Source organism: Perkinsus marinus (genome assembly GCF_000006405.1).
Source record: "Perkinsus marinus ATCC 50983 genomic scaffold scf_1104296937140, whole genome shotgun sequence".
Taxonomy (NCBI): domain Eukaryota; phylum Perkinsozoa; order Perkinsida; family Perkinsidae; genus Perkinsus; species Perkinsus marinus.
The window spans coordinates 373,366-395,393 of record NW_003213889.1 but is presented as its reverse complement, the minus strand read 5'-3'; the positions used below and the strand labels follow the sequence as shown (position 1 = coordinate 395,393).

Here is a 22,028-nt window from a genome sequence, read left to right as displayed (position 1 = left end):
TACTGTTCTTTATGGGGTATCGATGTTCTTGTTCGCAAACTGAAAATTTGAAGACTTGTATTATTGCGTGCTTCCTGTGACGCTTCCGAGCTTAAGCGTTGTCTCCTTTTGTGTGCTGAGGGTCATCACTCCTGGTGATGCCCCATCACAACGTGGGTGACAACTAACCCTCAACGCTCAGGAAATAGCGGTAACTCTTGGAAACGGGTCGAACATAGTCTCCTTGTCGCGTTGAAGTCGTCCTACATATCATACAAGTTGAAAGTAGTCATTGCATTCTTTATGGGAGCTGATAAATCAGAAGAAGAAGAGTCAGTAGCCTCGGGACAGATCCCCGAGATCGCCGATGATGCTGTATTCCTCTCGAGCGAAACGGTTGATACTCCCGTCATTCAGGGGTAAGTCCAGCAGAGCCTTTGTCGTCCCCAAAGAGTGTCGATTCTTCGATGTAGGTACGATTTTAATAACGGAGTCGACTTCAATGCGATGATGGATCAGATGATGTATACAGGTGTTCTTTTTCTCCCCTTTATTGTTGTAGTTTTCTTCACTGGGAGTGGTTGCTAGGCTTTCAAGCCACCAATCTTGGCTTGGCGTTCAAGCAAATCGATGCGATGCTGGATTGGAGTCTCAATGACGAGCCTGTGGCTGACGATGAGGACGAGGAGTAACACTCTATGGGCATCTTGAGAGAACTCACAGTGGCGATTTGATGCATTGGTGGCATTTACGGCTTGCAGGTTCCGAAGTGAAGAGGCACGTTTGGACGTACGTACGAAGGTATGGCTTTCGTACACTTCCAATATCATCTCTAGTGGATGCCGTGAGCTCATCCGGTATATAGCTGAGCACCATATGGTAGGCATTAGAACGGCCGCACTGATGAGGCCAATCAACTCTCGATAGGCGCAAGTGTTTATTACTACGGCTGGTGGCATCGAGGAGGATTTCATCAAATGCCTCGCGGTAAGAGAAGGTCCCCTTTCATTCACGTACAGTATTGCTGAATTACAGGACTTCCATCTCGGTGACTTTGCTCTTGACGGTAAAACGTTACGTCGTAGAGGACTCAACCGCACGGGAAATCTGATCGTCCCTAATGATAACTACTGCAAGTAAGCCGTGGGTGATAGAAATGGAACGCAATGCAGTGTGCAGGTTCGAGGAGTGGATCGAGCCTATCATCGACAAGATGCATGACGAGCAGGAACAGGACGGAGTTATTTGGACGCCCAGCACCATGGTACCATTACCATGGGGATAACAGTTGTGATGGTTACTCTCCTTATATCAGATTCATCGTTTCGGTAAGGAGATCAACGACCCACGCTCGGTCTACTACTGGTGTTACAAAAACAACATCCCTGTTTTCTGCCCTGCCATCACTGATGGATCGATCGGCGACATGATGTACCTAATAATAACCAAATTTCGTTAGAGGAGATTCAATTTCGCAGTTACTTCCATTCGTATAAGCGTCCTGGATTCATTATCGATATCGCGGCTGACATTCGGAAGGTCAATGATGAATCTGTGAAGGCGCGCCATACCGGAGTTATCGTCATCGGTGAGCTTTCCGTTTCTACCGGTCTTCAACCGTTCTGGTTTTAGGCGGAGGTGTGGTAAAGCATCACGCTATGAATGCCAACTTGATGAGGAATGGTGCCGACCATGTTGTGTACGCAATGGTATCAGGAGGTAGAGGACGATATGTGGGCAGGTACATCAACACTGCACAAGAATTCGATGGTTGCGACTCTGGTGCTCGCCCCGATGAAGCCGTGAGCTGGGGTAAGATCAGGATCGATGCCAAGCCTGTGAAGGTGTACACTGAGGCCACACTTGTCTTGCCTCTCATCATTGGGAAGTGCTTTGCCCCTAGGGTGGCCTCTGGGGAATGGGAGAGAACTCGAGGGGACGGCACGCGGATTGTAAGGCATTCGACCGTTGGCGACATGGTTTTGATGGTGTCTCATCGCAGGTTTATAACAAGTCGTATACTCCCAGCGAGCATGATAAGGAGAGGAGGAAGTTGATGGCCGTTAACTGATTCGTCACTACTGTTATTTTGCTTAACGATAGTTCGTTACACCGTTCCGTCTGCTTTATCTTCACGATTGATGTCCAGTTACTCACGATGTCCACAGGTTTTGTGTTTCACAGTCGTCATGAAGGGTAAGGCAAGGTTAACGCCATATCATGTGCAATCACGAATAGCCCAGTGGGATGGGTGATAGCGTATCGAAGAAAGCAGTTCTGGCTTGCGGTCATGACAAAACTCTTCGGAGGGTTTTGACAGTAAACACCTATTACTTTTCTAATAATTCTTACTGTTCAGGCCATCATGTGAATATCGCACTAAAAGCCCTTGATGAATATGGATATCGAATAGTAGGCCCAATCCACGCGATACGCCTCAAAATCGAACTAACCTGCATAGCACAGGATAGCGACATGATAGTAATACATGAACGGCCGATGTGTGAGTGATGTGAAAACATACTTGTTCTTTCAATGCGAATGCTCACGTATCAACAGACTAACAAACACAACAGCAAACCAGAAAGTCGAAACATCAAGATTGACACGCCGATAATGAATAATCTTAAAGCTCATCGAGGCGTCCTTGACCTCCCAGATGCCCCTCTTTCAATGCGTACCTACGAATGCATCACTCGACAAGGGTCATGCACCGTACAACTGCTTACAGATAACCGTAGTAGAGCAGGGTCACGAGGGATAGGAGGAAGATGAGCCACCAACAACAACCAAGGCCTTGACTCCGAGCCGGCTTCTTAACATTCCATATGTTCACACTGTAGTCTGCTGATGATGTGCACACTATGTGCTTGTCGAGCACCTGAGGAGGAGGAGGCAGATATCATAGACTGGAGACACGTCCACTACTGCCTTACGAAAGCGGCCTTTCCAGGAGGCATCTCGTGTACAACTGCGGTATTTTTATGCAATACACTTATTGGCGTTAAGCTCAGTATCTGCCAAACACACGTTGATGGGCAGTTACTGCTTGTCTGCACTACCATTCTAGTGCTGTCCACGAATCCTATAGCAGCTCTAGATCGATCCTGGCTCAAGGCGATACTGCAAATTACAGCTTTAGAAATTTGACTCTTCTTCACCTCTTTTGCCTTGCCATCAGAGCCCACATCGTACCTGGTAAACGTCTATTGTAACGCGTATTAGACTATACACCTACACTGTCAGCCAGGAAGGTCCTCGTGGCCCATGGGTCGCAACGATCAAATAAGTATCATTGACAAACCTGGCAAATTTGGCGAGGGGAGAAATAGCCTTCATCTTCTCTGGTATGATAGTGTCCGTACAAGCACCTTCCCCACTGAAGACCCAAAACAAGATACGCCGGAGAGCACTGAGATAGCCATAGTACCTCCACAGCTTTACAGACCGGTCCCGACCGCAGGTGACGAAGCGATCTCCACTAGGAGCCCATTCGGCATCTACTATCTCCTTATGATGATCATCCAAAGCCAGGCGTGGTGCGGAAGTAGATGAGGCCAGGTTCCAAACCTATATCGATAAGCATAGCCGGTGGGTGCAATGATGCGATACTACACGAACGACTCCATCATCACCACCAGTGAGTAACTCCGCTCCTGAAGGACTGTATCGGAGGACATTACAAACAGTCTGGCCAGGATTGGACAATTCCACAGTAAACCGTGCCTGATGAATACACACAGTCCAAGCATTGATATCATAGTGGTGAATGCATTACTTCACAGGTTAAAGAGAGGGAGATTGGATCGAATCGCAGTAGCAGGCATTCACTTGTGAGGGCAGCTGCGAAACGGTCGGTCTGTGGAGCTCACACGTTGAGAAGTACGATGACGGAAAGGTTTGGTATTACAGCTGGACAGTAAGTGATATCATAGCAGACCTTGGTGTCCGTCTCTATAGATGATACGGTAGTAAAGGACTCTGTACTCTCATCATACACATGCGCTTGGATCTGAGGCTTATATCAATTCCCCAGGCCTACCACCACTACGACGCTACATAGTCGAGAACGCCATACTCCTTCCCTCCTCCCCCACCACCAGTGAGCACCAGACCATGCTCATCAGAACACATCGAAAAAATAGGATAGGCCATGTAGAACCTGAGCACCTATATTGCAGCATAGATCAATAAAGACACAGGAGCACCACTTCTACGGCGTGCTCATAACCCACTTATTACGTTCCATTCAGACCTGGTACCGCGGCCTTAGGAGCAGATCCCTCCGAGTCAGTTTGCTCTTTAGCCATTAACCACAATTCGCCACACTCTGTAATATGAACATATCAAGTTCCCTCCTCCTCCTCACTAGAACACAACATACTGTCGATCAATAGTAACAGTGGCATAAACTGTGATATGTTCATTTTGAGCAATGCATAGCTTAATGTTGTGAACAAAGCGACTGATATTATACATAAATGATTCACTACTCCTTGCTCTAAACACTAAAGCTTTTACCGCACCCACAGGACGACTTCTGGTTGGGATTAGTGAACACAAATTCTGAGGCCAAGTCGTTGTCGACGTAGTCCATCTCTGTACCTGAGAGGCAAACCTATAGTTACCCTATCCAACTAGCACAAACGATGTCACTGAAAGCTGGTGGTTACGCTTATTACCGATGAGATACATGAGGGCATTGGGATCCACTACGACCTTAACTCCTTCAGTCTCGACTACCTCATCGAGCTTGCCGATATCCTAAGATGACTATAACGAGGAGGCGAAGATTGGGGCATACTTACTCTGGCGTAGTTCATGGTATAGCTCATGTTCTCACATCCCTTCTTGCCCACTCCTACTCGGAGGCCTATGATTGAGTCATCACGCTTCTTACTGAAACACATGTCGTATAGAGCAGTGAATAGCCGATAGAGAGGGACTCGTTACTTCATAAGGTCTTTGATCCTTGATGCAGCAGCAGGAGTCACCGTCATGACGGCTTGGGCTGATGCTCCTGAGGACGCCGCTGATGCGGCAGCAGCTGCAAGGTGCCGAGACAACGTAGAAAACATTACGCTAATACAAAGTACTAACAAATTTCGGGATGAACAGCATTGATGTTGTCATCAATGGCCTATAGAATGCGAGTGTTAATACAGTCGCAGATGCATAGGGCATATTCCCCATAACTACGGCCTTCACAAAGTGCACTCAACTTACAAGTTCCCCTGGAGATAGTGAAGAGGGACCGCACACTTCAATAACGAGCGCCCCCTGGTCTCCTACTGGTACAGCTCCATGCGTAGCTGACATAATATCATGCTCGAGCCAAGATATGGCTACATTCTCAAATACTAAAATCTTGCAATCTTGGCAAGTCTCAACGTAGTGAGACACGAAGTAGAACGCTTGCGTGCTAATTTAACACTGTAATCGGATGAATCTGAACTCGCCGAACTCTCGGCTAGTTCACAACCGGTGGGCTCATTATGGGCCTCGTGGTCAAAGTTTTGTCCTCTAGAAGAGCAGGGATGGGCATTTGCCTCTGGGCTGATCCCGGCCGACCCGCAGTCCGGGTGGCTTACAATTGACCGCCCCGTCCCGCCCGACCAATACCCCGGCTTCGTGAATTAGCCTCCTGTCCCGACGTGATTTCCGGTTTTCCGGCCGGAAAGTCGGAATCGCCGACTTGATATGGCCCCGTTGCTGCTAGTAGCACCAGAGGGCTGTCGCTAGGCTTAGGGGCTAGGCCCTGCACTCCATAAGAACCGGGGTCAGGTTATCCGGTCGGGATGACGGGGTCCGGGTCCCCGGATTCCGGCCTACTAGCCGGGATGGGTTTCTCGCTATCCCGGCCCGAACCCCGGTTCCGGGCCGGTCCCGGCAGTCGGGACGGAATCCCGGTCGGGATTTGCCCACCCCTGTAGAAGAGTTGTCGGGCGTGCCCACCTGGAACTTCCAAACCGACGAAATTGGAAGCTCTATGATGAATCCGAAGGTTCGAAAGTCGAAATTGAAAGCTCTATTAACACGAACTTGAACTTCCTATCGACTTCAGACGAATTTGAAAGTTCTAATTGCGAATACGATCTTTTCAATTCGGGTTCGTAGCTCCAACTTCGCGCGCCTGGACGAAATTCAGAACAAACAGCCGGATTGTTCCAAAAACGAACTAGATGTTTAAAAGGTGTGTAATCATAGTCGTAAAATCATCAACAATTTTCAAACTTAAGTAGTTGTGCACTCTGCACAACAACAATAATTTGCAAAAGGCTAAACTCGTGAGCTAATGTGCATCGATGCGAGTCTAACTGAGCCGTGTTGTCGGCGTTGGACTTAAAACTCACACATGCACAAGAATTTCCGTCAGCCGTTATTATATCCGTTTTTGCCATTTGCCGAACTGAGCTTTGGCACCAGCAACTACGGTGTCTCTACTGGCTCATACCGTCCGATCAGTGAGAGACCATTGGCTAGCAAGCTGGGTACAGTGTTAGTGTTCACCTCACGCTTCGCCCTCCACTCTGTAGAGGGATTGTCGATCCTGGAATTGGTTCGACGTGTCTAAAGATAAGTAGAGATCTATCCCATTCGTTAGGTCCATGCCGAGGTAATGCAATTACTGATGAGGTAACTGACTATTGCATAGATGCCGATTTGCACAACACTCAGTTATGCAGCATGTATCCATATGCGATATTCGTGGGGTACGGAAACATCCATGATATTACTATACCCATGAGAGTGGGCGGACTACCATTGAAGTCTCCAATGCTTATACGACTTGCGTTATATCAGTGTTACTCTCTGGGGTGAATCTTGAAACTGTAGACGCTATGAACATCAGAAAGGTAATGTGTTATGACATTAGGCTGCCGTCGATTGTATGTCCTCCTCCTCCTCTTTATCGTCACCGTCTAGCCCAGGAGGGAGAGGGGCCAAGCGGCCTTTGACTGAGCAACAGGTCCGGGCATTGGATCATCTACGGAAGAAGCTCGGGGAGATCGCGGGCACTCAGGAAGCGATTGTTGGGGTTGCCAAGTATGCGAAGGCCTCATGAATGTAGTATATGACCATATGTCAGGCTAATCGGGGATATGCCCTCATTGTCGAGTGAAGTATGTCAAATATTGGCGGAGGAGCACGCTCATAGTCGACATATTAATCACAAGCTTAGCATTTTCTATGTTTTCAACGAGATAGTTCAGCGGGGCCGGATGAGCAACCAGAATCTATTACAAGCGGTAGGTTGCCGTACTCGTGACATTCCGAAGTGGGCCCTCAGGGAGCTGAGAAGTTCCTCAACCCCAACATGTGCGGGTTTGTTGCTAATCTATCGCCACATGATAAGAAGCCATATTTGCGTACATTAGACATTTGGCATAAACGACGGGTAATGCTCACATATCTTATAACTAACGCTACGATCTACTGTGTGCTGTTGAGGTCTACTCTGCCAAGTATTTGACTGGGCTGAAGGAGGCTTGGTCAAAGCCGACAAAGCCTCCATCTAGTGCATCCAAACGACGGCGAGTAGGCGATGATGGGCGGAATGGGTCTCCGGAGGCTGGGCATGGACTCAAGCATGTTGTGGACGAGGAGGAGAAGCTGAAATCTATGAGAGTTGTTTTGGTGAGCACACTGGGTTGGGTATCATCCAAGGGGGTTCGGTCCTTTTTACACTAGTGTGGGCTGACCAAGTGACTGGACTCAGGCTCCTCCCCCTCCTCCTAGACATCCTCTCAAGGACACCTTTGAGAAGGCACTCACTGAGTTCACGACACCATCTAGAGAGCCGGCACCACGACTAGAAGGAGCACCTCAGTCGACTAAATGGTTTATGCAATCTAATGGTATATCCAATAGTGATTCCCTATGGCGGGCTATGTGTAGTATTAAGGGCGTATACATGTTGATGACAGTCGACTGTGTAGGTACTGAATCGACGGCGCGTGAGCTCAAGAAGCGATGTTCCAAGGAGATTGAGGACAATGATCGGGAATCTCAGGTAGCTGCACGGTGCTACGGGTGCATTGGTTGAGTTGGTTTACTGTATCGAATCGGTTCCTCAATCATCTGTGCTATTGTTAGCGTTTGACCCGCCTGATAATGCAGCTTAGCAAGTTATGGGGTGAACAGCGAGATATTATACTGAAGTGTCGAGAGAGGGGTTGAAGAGCTCATCACCCTCCATCACGCCTTTGCAGCTTCTTCATAAACATTGCTGTTACCCACTGTCACGTTTGGTACATTTTACAGTCATTTGAGTTGTTTAGTTACGTATGGGTTCTATCAAGTGAAACTAACAGTAGGCCCACGCTTGTCGATAGGAGTATGGGTAGAGGAGTTCAGCGTCGTAAAACCCTTCGCCAAGAATCGAACCTACCACCTCGCGAAGTGAAGATAAGATCTTTATCCATGCTGCTACGATCATAGATGATACGGCTTCAGTCCCCTTCATGCACAATTTGTGCGGCAATGCCTGATTTCTCAATTGATGAACCCATCAAGGACAGAGGACAGTTGATCGGTCTGTTTTGGTTGTGGAATTCTCCCTCTTGGATCAGCTCTTCTTAGTAAACAACAACGATAGAGTTGACCATCCGAAAAACATCCAAAAATCGTCATCGTCAATGCCAAACGGGAGTAGATCGCCCTCAGCCTTCTCGGCCGCTAAAAGCATTCCCGCCAAGCCAGATATCTCACCCAGTATCTGTACAGTCGCAGAGCTCTGGGCGAACTCATTTGTTTGTTGTATTCACGAGTGTGGGTCAAGAGCATCTCCACTTGAGTATAGTAGGAACCACGTCATGTTGCCTGGCTATTGATGCGTGAACTATGGGAGAATGGTTAATCCCATGTAGCGCTACACATCGTGAGGTTCGATCCTCAGGCTCGAAAACTCTTCGTTTTGATGTGTAAACAGCATTTCAACTAAGGTTAAGCTGCCCTCAAGCTCCTCAAGAAAGCTCATCACCTTCCTGGGTATAGGTCATCAAGGAAGCTCGCCTGCGTGTTATGAGGGAGGAGCAGCTCCTCGGGCGATGGCTCCTGAGCTCCTCCCTTTAGGATTTTTGCCTCCCTCCCAATGCCTTCTAGGCCCTAGGTCTTTACACCTAGAATAGACCTTAGGGGACACAGCCTAGATTCTGGAGGATCTGTTCTTCGTGAAGGACTTCTCTTTTCTCAAGGAGCTCCTCCGATGTTATAGGTCCAGTAGCTCCCACAGCACCGAACGCGCGTTGAGATTACAACGCAATCTACAGCATTTTCCCATTGCACTGTCCTCCAATTTCCCGCTGTGGTGATTTCAATAATCTGTTGTCGAGACTGCGGACGGGGTTTGAGATCAATGTCAAACTGCGTTTCCTTTCTGGGAAATATGAGGAGAAATTCTACGTTGATGACGCCCCCAGCGTTTCATCGAGTATATGGAGCCCTGCCACTTGCAGGCGGACATCATCATAGTGGTTGATGAGCACCAAAGCTTTGGAGCCTCAGAGAGTAACCGTAGACTAGTGCCGAGAAGTCAAGATATTCCACTTGCCCTGTAACACACGGCCTATCATAAACCCAATGTTTGTTAGGAGTGTCTATGATGTTCGAAGCATCCATGCAGTCTGTACTGTACGGTGTTCGCCTACTTGAAGGTGTTATTAGAGACTATCGGGCGTTCAACAGAATAAAATCGATTCGTTACCATCTTTTGGTTGCCTACATTAGTCTACATGCGAAATACTAGGTATGTGGTCATTACTTAATGCTTTTGTTACGTCCGAATGGCCCTGCGGAAGGAGCGGTGATGGTCCATCATCGCAACCTTCCGAAGGGCCATTTTGAAGTAAGCTACGATACACCATACCCTCTCTCTCTAATACTATGTTTTACCGACTCTAGGAATCCTTCGGGATCGACTATAAGCGGACACAGAGCCTACATGACTCGAGGTTAATGCCCACTCCAAAGGGTGCAGAATATCGATCACTATGGCGCGCGCTAACTCACAAGCCGGATGTTCGTCGAGTAGTGAGTGTTGGACCTTCTGCGTCATGATGGAGCATTGTGGGGTTGGGCGATGGCCTTGTCGCTGAAGTTGACATTTTTCCTTCTCCGTTTCTCCTTTATACTAGCGTTTCGACGCGCTTTGTCTACTACCAACTACTTTACCACTACTGCTAGTAATAACAACATAATGTACGGTACTAGGACAAAGACATATCAAGGCAAGGGAGCTAGGCTCGGTGAGACCGGCAGATTCGAAGGCGACTTCAAGATATATCCTAATGCTACAGTAAGTTAAGCCGTGGTGGTGCTGCACGTTATGATTTGCATTGAGGAGCGGAATATCTTGAGGTTGAGCTTGTAAGATACAAAGTAGGTCCGGATGTGTAGGCACCTTACCTTAAGGAGACCACGGAGCTTTTTGATAAGCTCTATGCCGCTCAAGAAGAGCGTCTTGCCGCGCTCCCCAAGGACCCCATCACCATCGTATTGCCTGATGGCACTCAGAAAGAGGGTCGTAAGTTCGAGACCACCCCTTTGGACATCGCTATTGGCATATCAAAGGGTTTGGCCAACTCCGTGGTGGCCGCAAAGATCCTCTACACTGAGCCTGTTGACAGTATGGACCAGGTAAGGCTCCTGTATATCCGGATGGAGCAAGGCTATAGCTCAGGTTGTTGCTGCTGATGATGAATCTGATGTTGGCTCTGATGCTGGTGATGAGGGATCTGATGATGAGGAGGAGGCTCACGTTAATACGGTGAAGGCATGGCAGAAGGAAGTAAGGACTCACCTAGGTGGTGTTCTATTAGTGAATTGTATTGCTAGACCGTATGGGATCTATCGAGACCTCTGGAGGGTTCATGTAAACTAGAACTCCTCAAGTTCGACTCCCCCGAAGGTAAAGATACTTTCTGGCACTCCAGCGCGCACATTCTTGGCGAGGCTATGGAGCAGGAGTATGGCTGCTATCTGACCATTGGTAAGCTTCACTAGAGTAAAGTTCTTATATTTACCACGTCCTTAGGACCCCCTCTCGAGAACGGTTTCTACTATGATGGATTCTTTGGCAACCTCAAGTTGGGCCCAAATGATTACGAAAAGATCGAGAAGCGCATTGACTCGATTGTTAAGAGTGATCAGAAGGCACTACTCTGTTTTGGGGGAGTCTGTTCTCTATTGGTGGTCGTCATCAGTTCCAAAGGCTTGTCGTCACCAAGGAGGAAGCATTGGAGCTCTTTGCTTATAATCCCTTCAAGCTTCAACTCATTTCTACTAAGGTAAGGTGAGGACTGGCTGAAGAGTATGGATGCCTGAGGGCCTGTTAGGTTCCGGATGGATCGCTGACTTCGGTCTACCGTATCGGGTCTCTGGTCGATCTTTGTCGTGGTCCTCATCTTCCTCGTACTGGAATCGCCAAGGCCTTCTGGGTTAACAAAAACTCTCAGGCTTACTGGCTAGGAAAGGTAGTAGTAGTAGTGCTAGTAGTAGTAGTAGTACCCTTGGCTGTTGCTGGGTTCGATGGTTTTAGTACTGTAGGCTGAGAACGATTCTCTACAACGTGTTTACGCTATATCGTTCCCCACTGAGAAGATGCTGAAGGAATATAAGAGGAATGTTGAGGAGGCTATGAAGAGAGACCATAGGCTTATTGGCAAGAAGCAGGTGAGCATTGATCTTGAGTGATGTCGTTAGAAGTGGCGTTAACTGCTCGGTTGTTGTTGCTGTTCAGGACCTGTTCTTCTTCCATCCTACCATGTCGCCTGGTTCCTGCTTCTGGACCAGCCACGGTGCTGTTATATACAACAAGCTTGTTGACTTCATACGTAGGGAGTATCGACTTCGTGGATTTGATGAGGTTAGTTCTTGTTTGATCCCTTACGGCCTAGGGATTTCCTTGACAGGTCATCACGCCCAACATCTTCAGTGAAGCCCTCTTCCAACAGTCTGGTCACTGTGGTAATTACAAGGATAATATGTGAGTGTGTCCGGTATCGTGGGCCGAGATGTAGATAGGCTCTGCTTTGTTCTCAGGTATAGTATGAATATTGAGGGTGAGACGTGGTTCCTCAAGCCTATGAATTGTCCAGGTCACTGTATGATATTTGACCAGAAGGTAGTGCTGGTTGCCGCCATACCATCATTTCGTCACATCATCATTGTATCAGGTCCGCTCTTATAAGGAGCTCCCTATCCGTATGGCCGACTTTGGTGTACTCCATCGTAACGAGCTATCGGGTACCCTCTCCGGCCTCACCCGTGTCAGAAGGTTCCAGCAGGATGATGCTCATATTTTCTGCCGTCCTGACCAGGTGAGACTAGACCCCTCTAGAGATGGTCACTGGCCCTTCACGTGCAGGTCCAGGATGAGATTGTTCATGCCCTCGAGTTCCTCAAGTTCGTCTACAATACCTTTGGATTTGACTTCTCGGTATGCAGTCGTCGTCCCTGGCCCACTCACATTGTCATCTTCTTAGGTGTGCCTGTCGACTCGGCCGAAGAAGGCGATTGGCTCTCGAGCCATCTGGGACACCGCGGAGAGCGGCCTCAAGAACGCCCTTGAGGCTTGCGGTATTGACTATGATTTGAACCCTGGCGATGGTACTACTTTGTTGTGGGTTGCATAGTCTACTGTGAGTCGTAGGTGCTTTCTATGGTCCTAAGATCGATATCCGCCTTCGTGACGCTCTGAACCGCTATCACCAGTGCGGCACCATTCAGCTTGATTTCAACTTGCCCATCAGGTGGTCCTGGGTTCGATCCCCGGTGACTGGATGTTATCATATTTAGATTCAACTTGCAATACCGCATTGCCGAGACGGAGGAGAGTGGTGATGCCCATGCAGCATCAGAGGCCGCTAACAGTCCTGTTAACGACCAGCAGAAGGGTAGTACTCAAAGCTCTGCTGCTGTTGAGAACGTTGGAAGCAAGGCCAAGGCTGACGAGATCACTCTGGGTGAACTCAGACACGGTGAGTTACCTCGACGTGATAGTTGTTGTTGGTGTATTCACCATGTTGTGTAGGTTTCGAACGTCCTGTTATGATCCATCGTGCTATTCTCGGTTCGATAGAGAGGTGCACTGCTATTTTGACGGAGCATTTCGGTGGCAAGTGGCCCTTCTGGCTCTCACCTAGGCAGGTCATGGTCGTACCTGTTAGTGACAAGTACAGTGACTATGCTGAGTAAGGGTCCGTAAGTGCATGTAGTATGGGTTATTCCCCTGTGTGATCTCAGCTACGTGCGTAAGCAGTTGGTCCGTTTGGGGTATGAGGCTGATGCCGATCTCTCGACGAGGACCATGAACAAGAAGGTTCGCGAGGCTCAGGTAGCTGCCTTCAACTACATTGCTGTTGTTGGTGAAAAGGAGCAGAACGATCTCACTGTCACTCTACGGAAGCGTGATACGGTGAGTTGGGACACTTCATAAGGAATTGAAACGTTGTTGTTATTGTTGTGGTGGTTGTTAGGCGAGGCCGTTGGGTACGTTCGGCATCAGGGAGATGTTTGATATGTTCGAGAAGGGGTCGGAAGTGAACTCGGATGACCTTCATACTATTCAGCCCTTTATGGGGCGTCTGCCTGAGGTCCTGGCCAAGTTGCCGGAACCATTGAAGAACGATGAGGTGAGAATTGGGAATGGTGTGGTATGGTCAATAATTGAATAATAATTTCCTCGAAGTCATCAGTGTAGCGTGGTCGTCGTTAGGATGATTCTGCCTTTCACTGCTGCTCTTCCCCTTCCTCTTCTACTGCAGTAGACCATGTTGACGCTAAGTTAACTTCCTGCCCGGACGAGTCCAAATCATCTCGTGTTACCTCGTCCAAAGGCAGTAGTGTTGGTGGCGAATCGTCGTCGACTATGACAGTGTCTACCTATATCGATATCGGGGCGATGCTGATAGTTCTCGCGTGCTTCTTATATATGCTCCTAGTATATATTCCTATGGCTGTGATTGGTATCTCTTTGTTTTGAGTCCCGTGAGAAGTGAGTTTTTATTGTTCTTTTCTCAAGTCTTGAGTCGCTGTTGGCGTTGTTGATATGGTAGGAAGGACCTGGTCACATTTTAGGGTTGTTGTCACCACCACGAGTGTGGGAAGCACGAGGAGAAGAAATCAGAGTAGAAAACGTTAAGAGTGATCATTCTATGGACGCGGATCAACGGCTACGTTTCTGCATTGGAGGTGGGGCTAGTTCCTCATCTACTGTGTCGAGCATTTCGTATCATAAGTAGTGGGACAGTTGTCGTGTTGTTCGCAACCGTGGAGTAGATACTTCAAGGGGACAGGTTTTGTGTAGGTCGTCGGACTCCGCTATGGTGGGATAGGTGCGAGCGATATTTCAACTGGCGGTTGTCTGCCAGGAGAGTTGGGAAAATGATGGGGACAGATTTTGTGTCGGATTTGTCCTGTTGACAGGTGGCACTTTTTTGAGGCATTTTAATGATGACCATTGGTATGGGCGGAGAGGTGTCTGATGGACCTGTCGCCCACACTGTAATGGTTGATGATATTGCTAGTCCCAACCAGCAAGTTGACGACAGTCCTACTACCTCTTGTGTGGTGGTGCCTCGGGCTCATGATGCGGGTATCGACCCCATCGCGGACGTTTTTTCTAATGCACATGTGCCGTCTATCTGTGGGGACCCATCCCCTCTGAGCACCAACACTGACGTGGTGCCAAGCCATGGTATGACCGAGATCGTGCTGTTGCCACCCTCCCCGAGCACTCCTGGGGAGAGTGGTAGTGAGGTTGGCAATAAACGCCGGAGAGGTGGCCGGAAGAAGAAGAAAGCCGACAAGCCGTTGACTTCGACACAAATCAGTCGTCGTATTGCAAAGCGAGTTAGGACGGAGCTTGGTGTAGAGAACCCTCCATCTAAGAGGAGTGCCAAGGGCCATGGGTCTACTCCTAGCCAGAGTGGTGACGGTACTATTGTGGACTTAATTAACCGGGTAGTTGCACAGGATACAGCTGAGGAAAAGGAGAAGAAGGGCAAGAATGATGGTGAATCCCCGAAGACTCCGGCTACTCAAGCCGACGATCTAACGCCTCTCGATGGGGCCTTTGGCGATCTCTTTGGTATGGTTAGCTTCGACAAGGTTATGAGTACCTCGAGCCCCTCCCCTACTGCTGGTGATGGTGTGGTTCAGCAACAACTGAAGTTCGATGAGAGTGGTAATATTGTTTTACAGCAGGATGACTCTGGGTCGACTGGTGACATATTCGGAGAGCTCAATATGATGACAACGACAGTGATAAAAGGAGTGGTAGCTTCTGAGCTGTTATTTATTATTTTTAGGACGAATCAGGACGGTGTGAATACAAAGATGCATACAAGAGGACTCATCGTAGCGCTTGGTCGGATAAGGAGACCGACAAGTTTTATGAGGCTCTGTCGATGTGGGCAGATGTCATACCACACCTTCTACACATCTCATGTCAGGTATGGTCCGGATTTGATGATGATCTCTACGGTTTTTGGCTCAACAAGGACGTCGTCTCAGCTGAATACTAAGATGAAGAACGAAAGCAAGCGGAATCCTGTCCGGTTCGCCGCGGCCTGCAATTCCAAGAAGGCTATCACCACGTAATAATACCCAACCTCGTGTCGGCGTATGTATTCGTTCGTATGATATTTAGTGAAGCCTTTGTGAAGGACCATGGCCCTATCGAGCCCCCAGAGGATCCTGCTGCACTCATCAGCGATAGTCGAGAACCCTACGATGCTGATCTTGGTTTTACTGGGACTCCTCTCCCTCCTATGGGGGACGACAACCCTTTGCTGGAGCTCCTAGGATAGGTTGTTATACGACTAGTATTATAACTCGTCCCTTTTCTGAATGAGATAAGTTTCGGAAATTTGGTATGGACTTTGTTGTTGTTGTCTTCAGTTGTCCTGCCGCTATTACTACTATCTCCACTACTGCTGGGCCGTTTGCTTTACGTATATCTCATTGTATGTAGTTGTTGCATCCTCCTCTTCTCTTGGTTTTGCCGTACAGTCTTCACGGCTGGTGGCATGGTTGTTGTTGTTGTGGTTGTTGCGGTCGTCTAGCGCTAACGGCTAGTCCTTCTCCTCGTTATTATTTGCCCAGTTTAGGTGGTGGTGGTGGAATAGCTATTGATACCATTTCTATCTGTATTATTGATGTCTGCGAATATGCTCACTATCGCTGTGATCACAGTAGGCCTTGTGTTGTTTTAAAGGTTGAAACCTAGAGTGCCCAAGGGGGCAATCTGCTCTTCTCAATTGGGCTGGTCGCGATCTCATATTCTCCTTCTTCTTTAGTTAGTTTCACGTCAACTATAACGTCAACTTTTAAGAGATATGTTAGATAATGGATCAACAACAGGGACCCCTCATCAGCAGTCATCCCAGGTGTCTTACCAAGCACTGACGGACACTAGGGTGAACAGTAAGAAACCGCCTTATCCGTGTTATGACTCTCACCATTGTTTGCTAGATGCACGACAAGCGTTTGAAGATATGAATCCAGCAGCTAGTCGTAATGCTCATGAGATGTTCACATCTGAGATGTCGTAGGGTTCCTATTGGGGTTGCCTGTAGACCTTATGATGATGCTGCTGCCTTTGCTCAGGGACGAGCTGTTGGCTAAAATGGCCGACCACAACGAGCCAACAGCATCGGGTAATCGCTATGTCAAGCCCATGGTCTTTGGAGGACTCGATGGAATAAGTAATTCTACTAGTATTGGCGGCAACATTCACCCTGTTACGGTATCAGGTACAATGTTTGCTCTCATCGCTGGCTCTGTTGGAGCCCAGCTCACTCTGGCCCACATGGTTGCTGTAGGCGTAGGTAACCTGGTTGCTGGGGCATTTGGAATGGGCTTTGGCGAGTAATACCGACGAGCACTGGGACGGCATGCTCCGTTATTATCGCCAAGCTCAGGTATGTATCGGCTAAAGCCGAAACTGATGTTGCTGTGAAGGAACAGAATAGAGAGCAATGGGAGGTCGAGAACTATCCTGAGGTATCTTGTCGGTGTGGTGGTAGGTGTTGGGGTGGACTCATGGTGCCTTAGGGGGAGATATCTGAGATGGTACAGCTGTATCGTACGCGTGGTATAAGCAAGGATGATGCCATCACAGTGGCTACGACATTATCTAAATACAAGGAGTTTTGGATAGAGCACATGATGCTCACTGAACTAGGTGAACTTATCGGTCTAGTTGCCCCCACGAACATCCACTTCTCAGGGTTGTTCCCGGTAGACGCTGAAGACAGTGCTGCAGCATCAGGATTCGCCATGTTTTGCTCATTTATGATTTTCGGTTCGGTAGTATCCCTACCACAGCATCTCCCTCCATAGCGTCTTTTAGGTCCCCCTCCTGTCTTATCTCCTCCTTATAATGTTGATAAAGGATTTGCCAGTAGCCGGCGCGTTTGCGGGTATGCTGGGCGAGTTCATAGTGTATTATACCGCGTATATGAAGACATCGTTTGATGCCGACATGTCGCGTGACCTAGTGGAACGTTGTTCCTATAGTCAGCTCGTTAGCGTAACGGCCCAGTTTGGTAATATTCGATCACCGACTGGGTTTTTATACCACGCCTTTGTTAGCCTATTGCTCTTGCATATCGATACACGTGTCGTTGGAATGCTCACGGTGTCCTTCACTCGGGCCCTCCCAATAGGTACCGTATGCACGAGTCTGCTGACACTGTTCGTTCTTGGAGTGGTTAAATCCAAAGTAGTTAGTCAGAATCCCCTCAAAGGTGGCATGTACATGCTACTGCAGGGTGCTCTCAGTGCCGCCGCTAGGTAAGCAGTGTCTCTATACTCCTCCTTCTCCTTAGTATGATTCCTCTTATGTGCAGTTACTGGTTGGGCGACCTCATTCAGAGAGCCTTGGATGCGGCTGGTGTGCACTGATGTAGCCGTAGGTGCTGTCACGGACCGTTGCTGCCCGATAAGCAACATATGACGGTCTCGTCTGTGTATCTCCTCTAGTATTATTGTTGATGCCAGTCGAGGCTTTAACGGGGCTACAGCATCATCACATTTTCCGCGCTGCCGATTTTTTACGTAGGCTGAGGCCAGTTCAGTAGACATTAACACGCCGTACAATCATTGCATTCTCGATCGATTTTACTATAGGAGGATTACGAGGCCCACGGCGCATATGTTAACCACATACTACTCAACAACTACTCCAAGGTTAAGCGTACGGTCTCGGACGCCATACATTTCTTGTGTTGTCACCTACAGCTTGTTGAGAGGGGTATCCCGTAAAGGGACTTGGCCATTGTTATTCTCAGAATGGTGCTTTTGCTTATCGGTCCGCTAGAGGGGCCATGGGAGTGGCTCAAGTCTATACTACCTGATGCCTTATGGGATAGGGTAGCTGCTGTGAAAAGGGTGCTGGCAATAGGAGGAGTATGCTATGCACTGTATCGGCTGTGGTACAATGCTGCTGGCAGGGACCTCCCCTTCAAAGGCCCTAGAGGGCCGCCTATATTCGGTACTACTCATTCTGGAGTTACTTGTTCGTCGTACTGTTCCTCATAAGGTATGTTCAGTCGGCTTCGTCGTGGTAAGGAGGGTGAGCAGTTTAACCAATGGGCGTTGGAATATGGCCCTGTATATTCTTTTCGCTACCTCTTCTCGAAGGCTACTGTTCTCTCTGGCGTCCCTGAGATAGAGCAAGTCCTTAAGGCCCGTCCGCATGACTTCATCAGGAGGTTTCGGGTGAAGCGCTCCTTTGATGGTATTGGCGCTCACGGCCTGTTCAGTGCTGAAGGGGAGGAGTGGCGGGAGCTGAGGCGTCTCACTGCGCCTGCCTTCAACGATAAGAAGGTCAACGAGCAAGCTGCTCCGATAATTGAGGAGGCTGTGAGAGAGATGATGGAAAAATGGAGGGCCCAGGGATCGAACCGGGTACCTAGTCTAGTAGGCACAATACAGGAGGATCTCAATAAGCTGACTCTGGATGTGATATGCCGTTTGACCCTCGGCCGTGATCTGGGCTTCCAGAAGGGCTCGAATGACGCCGTGCAAGAGGACATCCGAGTAGCTATCGAAAAGGACCTGCCTCAGCTCCTCCGTGACCGTGCCCCCTGGGGCAAGATATGGCCCTTCAAGAAGATATGGAGGATATACGACGAGATAACCGCCCGAGCTGGCAGGAACAGTAGAATGCTGGCTGACTGTATCCTTAGGCGGAAGATGGCTATTGCTTCTGGTCACGACACCATCCCGGAAGATCTTCTTCAGACGCTAGTCCAACACTTTACCCTATCGGGAGCTCCTACCCTCAGCGGCTGCCTTAAAGGCAATCTATTGACCTTCCTCACTGCGGGCAGCGAGACTACTGCTGGTACGGCGAGTTACCTGCTTTGGTATTTGGCGAGATACCCTACAGTGCAAGACAAACTCCGACAGGAGTTAGCAGCTGGCTCGGGTAGTGTCTTGGATAAGACTAAGTTCCCCTACTTGCATGCGTGCGTGATGGAGGTCCTCAGGCTACGGCCTGCCGCCTACACTCTTGTACTAGAGACGGCTCGTCCTGGTGTGCTCTTGTGTGGTTCACCTCTACCTAAGGGTAGTGTTATTGTTTGTAATCTCTACGGGGCGATGGTCCTCACGTACGGCTCGGAATTTCAACCAGATCAGTGGCTTGATCCCAGTAGTGCTATCTATAAGGACCTTCTGAAGGGTACTGACCTGCTATCGTTTGGTTTTGGCCCCAGGGTCTGCGTGGGTAGACAGTTGGCGATCGCTGAGCTTGCTATAATGCTTGCGGCTATCGTCACACACTTCCAACTGCAGCTCCCGGATGAGGAAAGTCTACATCTTGCACAGCACCCTAGGAGTATCTTTAGGTTGACTATGAAGCCTGAGGATGACAGCATACGCCTCGTATTAGTCCCAGTGACGTGATATACCCAAAAGAGTGTATTTTTCCAACTTTTCTATTTGTTATTTGCTCGTGGGACTAACGTATTGCGTTGCCCGAATTCTATTGGGAATTTCGGTTACAGTGTAAGCTTATGAGCAGCAGCAGCAGCCTCATGACCATCATCAACACGTTAGCATGGCTCTTTTATAGCGCCATATTATGGCTATGGGAGATCTTTGGAAGGCCACAGGTGAACTAGTAGGCCTCTGTCCAAGTCGTCCACTCCCCCTACAGGTCCTCTTCCTCATCCTGGCTGGGTGTTACTTTGGCGTATGGCGAGTGATGTCGGCCCAGGCGAATGCTAAGGAGGCTGCTAGTCGAAAGAAGGATGAGGAACATGCAAGGCTTCACTCAGAGAATGCGCGATTTATATAGTCCACTTAGATTCGCCTCGTCTGTGGTGGCGTTAGTCGTCCTGACCTAGCGAAGTACTGTGAGGAGTTCAATGGTGAACTTTTCCCTCCGGTCAGCTTGAATAACGTCTTGCAGTGTGCCATGTCGAAAAGCTATATACCCATGGGGAAAGCGTAGGTCATGAAGAGCATCATTGGGGGTATGCCCCTCTTCCTGGACAGATACAGTCCTTTAGAATTTCAGCTTCATGAAGGCCCCAAGGAGCACAGGCAAGATCTTGTATGGTCGACACCTGCTGTCACCATACACCGTCACCCTCCAGCTACCAGAGACCATCGTAACAACCGCGAACTGCTCCTCCTCTTCGAGAGTGTCTCCAAGCTGTCCGGCATGACTGCGATGGACGCTATTGCTCTAACACGGCAGGGCGGCCGATGCTGTTGTCGAGAGCTTACTGCTGGCTGGCTTACCATCAGCCCGGACTGTGACATGTTCCTTACCATCGATCTGTATAATGCTGAGGGGTTCTTTGCTCTCTACGATGATGCCAACTGCTTCAAGAGGGTTGCCACCTGGTCACTCGAGGAGATGGCTAGGGCCAGCTTCAGGCTTGACCCTCCCACGCAGATCGATCTTAGTGTTGTCGCTGGCGTACGGACTAGACGATATCAGCTCAAGAATATGAGTGCTGATCTTGTATACGCTTTGGCGTTGGTGACATGTTATACCTCCCCTCGGAGAGGATCTTCAAGGTTTAGATCACCCACGAGGTGACCTCGACTGCCTTGCTCGTGCATGATGATCGTTACCATGTTCTTATTGAACTATTACTACCCTTGTATCAACCTTGCTTTGAGTTCGTAGTGGGGATGTTGAGTTGTGGCCTTTTGTGAGCCTGGCAATGCAGTCAGCATTCAACTGGTGTGCATCATCATCATCAGCCTACTGTCGGTGTCCTTGGCAGTGGCGAGGCAATCCCTACACTCAGCTAGACTCGGTAGCTTGAATGCATTACTGCTCTTAGTGGTCATTCTATCATCAGGAAGCGGACTCTGGTCGGCTTGACAGGCGGGTGCTCCTCGAAAGTCGGGCCATGGGCTGGGGGGAGTAAACACATGTGAGGTCTTAGATACAGACTTGCCGGCTTTGTCGGGCGATCAGCGGTACCAACCCCAACACTACGAGGGGACACTTCCGAAGGCTCATGTAGATAACACAGCATCTGGTAGAGAGCCCTTCTGCCCTGAGCGCCTGTGACTGGTACGTAGGCTTGCTGACGGAGGAGCCCTTTCCTCCAGCTAACGAGGCGGAGGAGGGAATTAATGAGGATGAGAAGGATCCGCAGTAGAGGGCGAATCCGTATTATGGCTGAGTGGATGGATTATGTATTAGGGACGCCCAGCCAAGTCATAGTACCACACCATCGTCGAATCGCGATGCGGGTCCAGCGGTGAACAATAAAGCAGGTAGGCTGGTGTCCATCCGTCTCAAGGGACGGCTCTCGGCGCTAGATGGTGAAGACTCGGCAACAGCGCCTCCACCTGTGCAAGGCGGCAAGCGACGTAAGCGTAGGAGGAAAAGACAACGGCAACAGCCCCATCAAGATTCGTGACTCTATTCACAGACTTATTGTCCAATCATTTTGCTCTATATGTGATACTGTACTGAGTTGAGGTGCCACTCAAAGTGATCGGCTGGTTGCATCCAACAATGTCACCAGAGGACACCGAAGGGACTCCCTTTCATGTGGGAGGGAGGG

The 22,028-nt window shown here is 49.1% G+C and overlaps 8 protein-coding genes across 9 annotated transcripts; 6 read left to right on the top strand and 2 right to left on the bottom strand.

Annotated features, from left to right (window-relative positions):
* The first annotated feature begins 266 nt into the window (after positions 1 to 266).
* Positions 267 to 2,113, top strand: Pmar_PMAR023399 (deoxyhypusine synthase, putative). The gene is made up of 12 exons (XM_002783232.1): positions 267 to 398; positions 453 to 511; positions 568 to 667; positions 741 to 858; positions 907 to 966; positions 1,015 to 1,115; positions 1,159 to 1,243; positions 1,295 to 1,410; positions 1,458 to 1,567; positions 1,612 to 1,678; positions 1,721 to 1,931; positions 1,982 to 2,113. Exons 1-12 carry the CDS (start codon positions 283 to 285, stop codon positions 2,048 to 2,050), a joined length of 1,212 nt encoding a protein of 403 aa, XP_002783278.1. The 5' UTR covers positions 267 to 282; the 3' UTR covers positions 2,051 to 2,113.
* A 492-nt stretch (positions 2,114 to 2,605) lies between these two features.
* Positions 2,606 to 4,289, bottom strand: Pmar_PMAR023398 (WD-repeat protein, putative; the record flags this gene model as incomplete). The annotated part of the gene is made up of 10 exons (XM_002783231.1): positions 2,606 to 2,660; positions 2,709 to 2,860; positions 2,916 to 2,996; positions 3,042 to 3,174; positions 3,218 to 3,358; positions 3,410 to 3,549; positions 3,595 to 3,705; positions 3,890 to 3,991; positions 4,039 to 4,141; positions 4,222 to 4,289. 10 exons carry the CDS (start codon positions 4,287 to 4,289, stop codon positions 2,606 to 2,608), a joined length of 1,086 nt encoding a protein of 361 aa, XP_002783277.1.
* Positions 4,290 to 4,480: 191 nt separating this feature from the next.
* Pmar_PMAR023397 (iron-sulfur cluster assembly protein, putative) lies at positions 4,481 to 4,889 on the bottom strand (the record flags this gene model as incomplete). The annotated part of the gene is made up of 3 exons (XM_002783230.1): positions 4,481 to 4,584; positions 4,662 to 4,743; positions 4,788 to 4,889. 3 exons carry the CDS (start codon positions 4,887 to 4,889, stop codon positions 4,481 to 4,483), a joined length of 288 nt encoding a protein of 95 aa, XP_002783276.1.
* A 5,207-nt stretch (positions 4,890 to 10,096) lies between these two features.
* Positions 10,097 to 14,220, top strand: Pmar_PMAR023396 (threonyl-tRNA synthetase, putative). 2 transcript variants are annotated; one of them, XM_002783228.1, is made up of 20 exons: positions 10,097 to 10,276; positions 10,378 to 10,617; positions 10,661 to 10,768; positions 10,816 to 10,969; positions 11,015 to 11,133; positions 11,184 to 11,267; positions 11,316 to 11,453; positions 11,527 to 11,652; positions 11,720 to 11,845; positions 11,892 to 11,965; positions 12,022 to 12,103; positions 12,156 to 12,299; positions 12,347 to 12,418; positions 12,465 to 12,588; positions 12,632 to 12,731; positions 12,778 to 12,959; positions 13,013 to 13,172; positions 13,225 to 13,396; positions 13,458 to 13,613; positions 14,059 to 14,220. In XM_002783228.1, the coding sequence occupies exons 1-20, from the start codon at positions 10,178 to 10,180 to the stop codon at positions 14,110 to 14,112; spliced, it is 2,514 nt and encodes an 837-aa protein (XP_002783274.1). In that variant the 5' UTR covers positions 10,097 to 10,177; the 3' UTR covers positions 14,113 to 14,220. The 2 variants fall into 2 exon arrangements, with proteins under 2 accessions (XP_002783274.1, XP_002783275.1); XM_002783229.1 differs by lacking the exon at positions 14,059 to 14,220 and adding an exon at positions 13,697 to 13,967.
* Positions 14,221 to 14,433: 213 nt separating this feature from the next.
* Positions 14,434 to 15,791, top strand: Pmar_PMAR023395 (hypothetical protein; the record flags this gene model as incomplete). The annotated part of the gene is made up of 4 exons (XM_002783227.1): positions 14,434 to 15,243; positions 15,291 to 15,391; positions 15,435 to 15,578; positions 15,632 to 15,791. The coding sequence occupies 4 exons, from the start codon at positions 14,434 to 14,436 to the stop codon at positions 15,789 to 15,791; spliced, it is 1,215 nt and encodes a 404-aa protein (XP_002783273.1).
* A 528-nt stretch (positions 15,792 to 16,319) lies between these two features.
* On the top strand, positions 16,320 to 18,195 carry Pmar_PMAR023394 (conserved hypothetical protein; the record flags this gene model as incomplete). Its single annotated transcript, XM_002783226.1, has 10 exons — positions 16,320 to 16,407; positions 16,456 to 16,531; positions 16,591 to 16,688; positions 16,737 to 16,851; positions 16,905 to 16,986; positions 17,038 to 17,167; positions 17,213 to 17,292; positions 17,336 to 17,405; positions 17,652 to 17,778; positions 17,835 to 18,195. The coding sequence occupies 10 exons, from the start codon at positions 16,320 to 16,322 to the stop codon at positions 17,887 to 17,889; spliced, it is 921 nt and encodes a 306-aa protein (XP_002783272.1). The 3' UTR covers positions 17,890 to 18,195.
* Positions 18,196 to 18,528: 333 nt separating this feature from the next.
* Positions 18,529 to 19,896, top strand: Pmar_PMAR023393 (cytochrome P450, putative; the record flags this gene model as incomplete). The annotated part of the gene is made up of 1 exon (XM_002783225.1): positions 18,529 to 19,896. One exon carries the CDS (start codon positions 18,529 to 18,531, stop codon positions 19,894 to 19,896), a length of 1,368 nt encoding a protein of 455 aa, XP_002783271.1.
* A 553-nt stretch (positions 19,897 to 20,449) lies between these two features.
* On the top strand, positions 20,450 to 21,043 carry Pmar_PMAR023392 (hypothetical protein; the record flags this gene model as incomplete). The annotated part of the gene is made up of 1 exon (XM_002783224.1): positions 20,450 to 21,043. One exon carries the CDS (start codon positions 20,450 to 20,452, stop codon positions 21,041 to 21,043), a length of 594 nt encoding a protein of 197 aa, XP_002783270.1.
* Between the last annotated feature and the right edge of the window lie 985 nt (positions 21,044 to 22,028).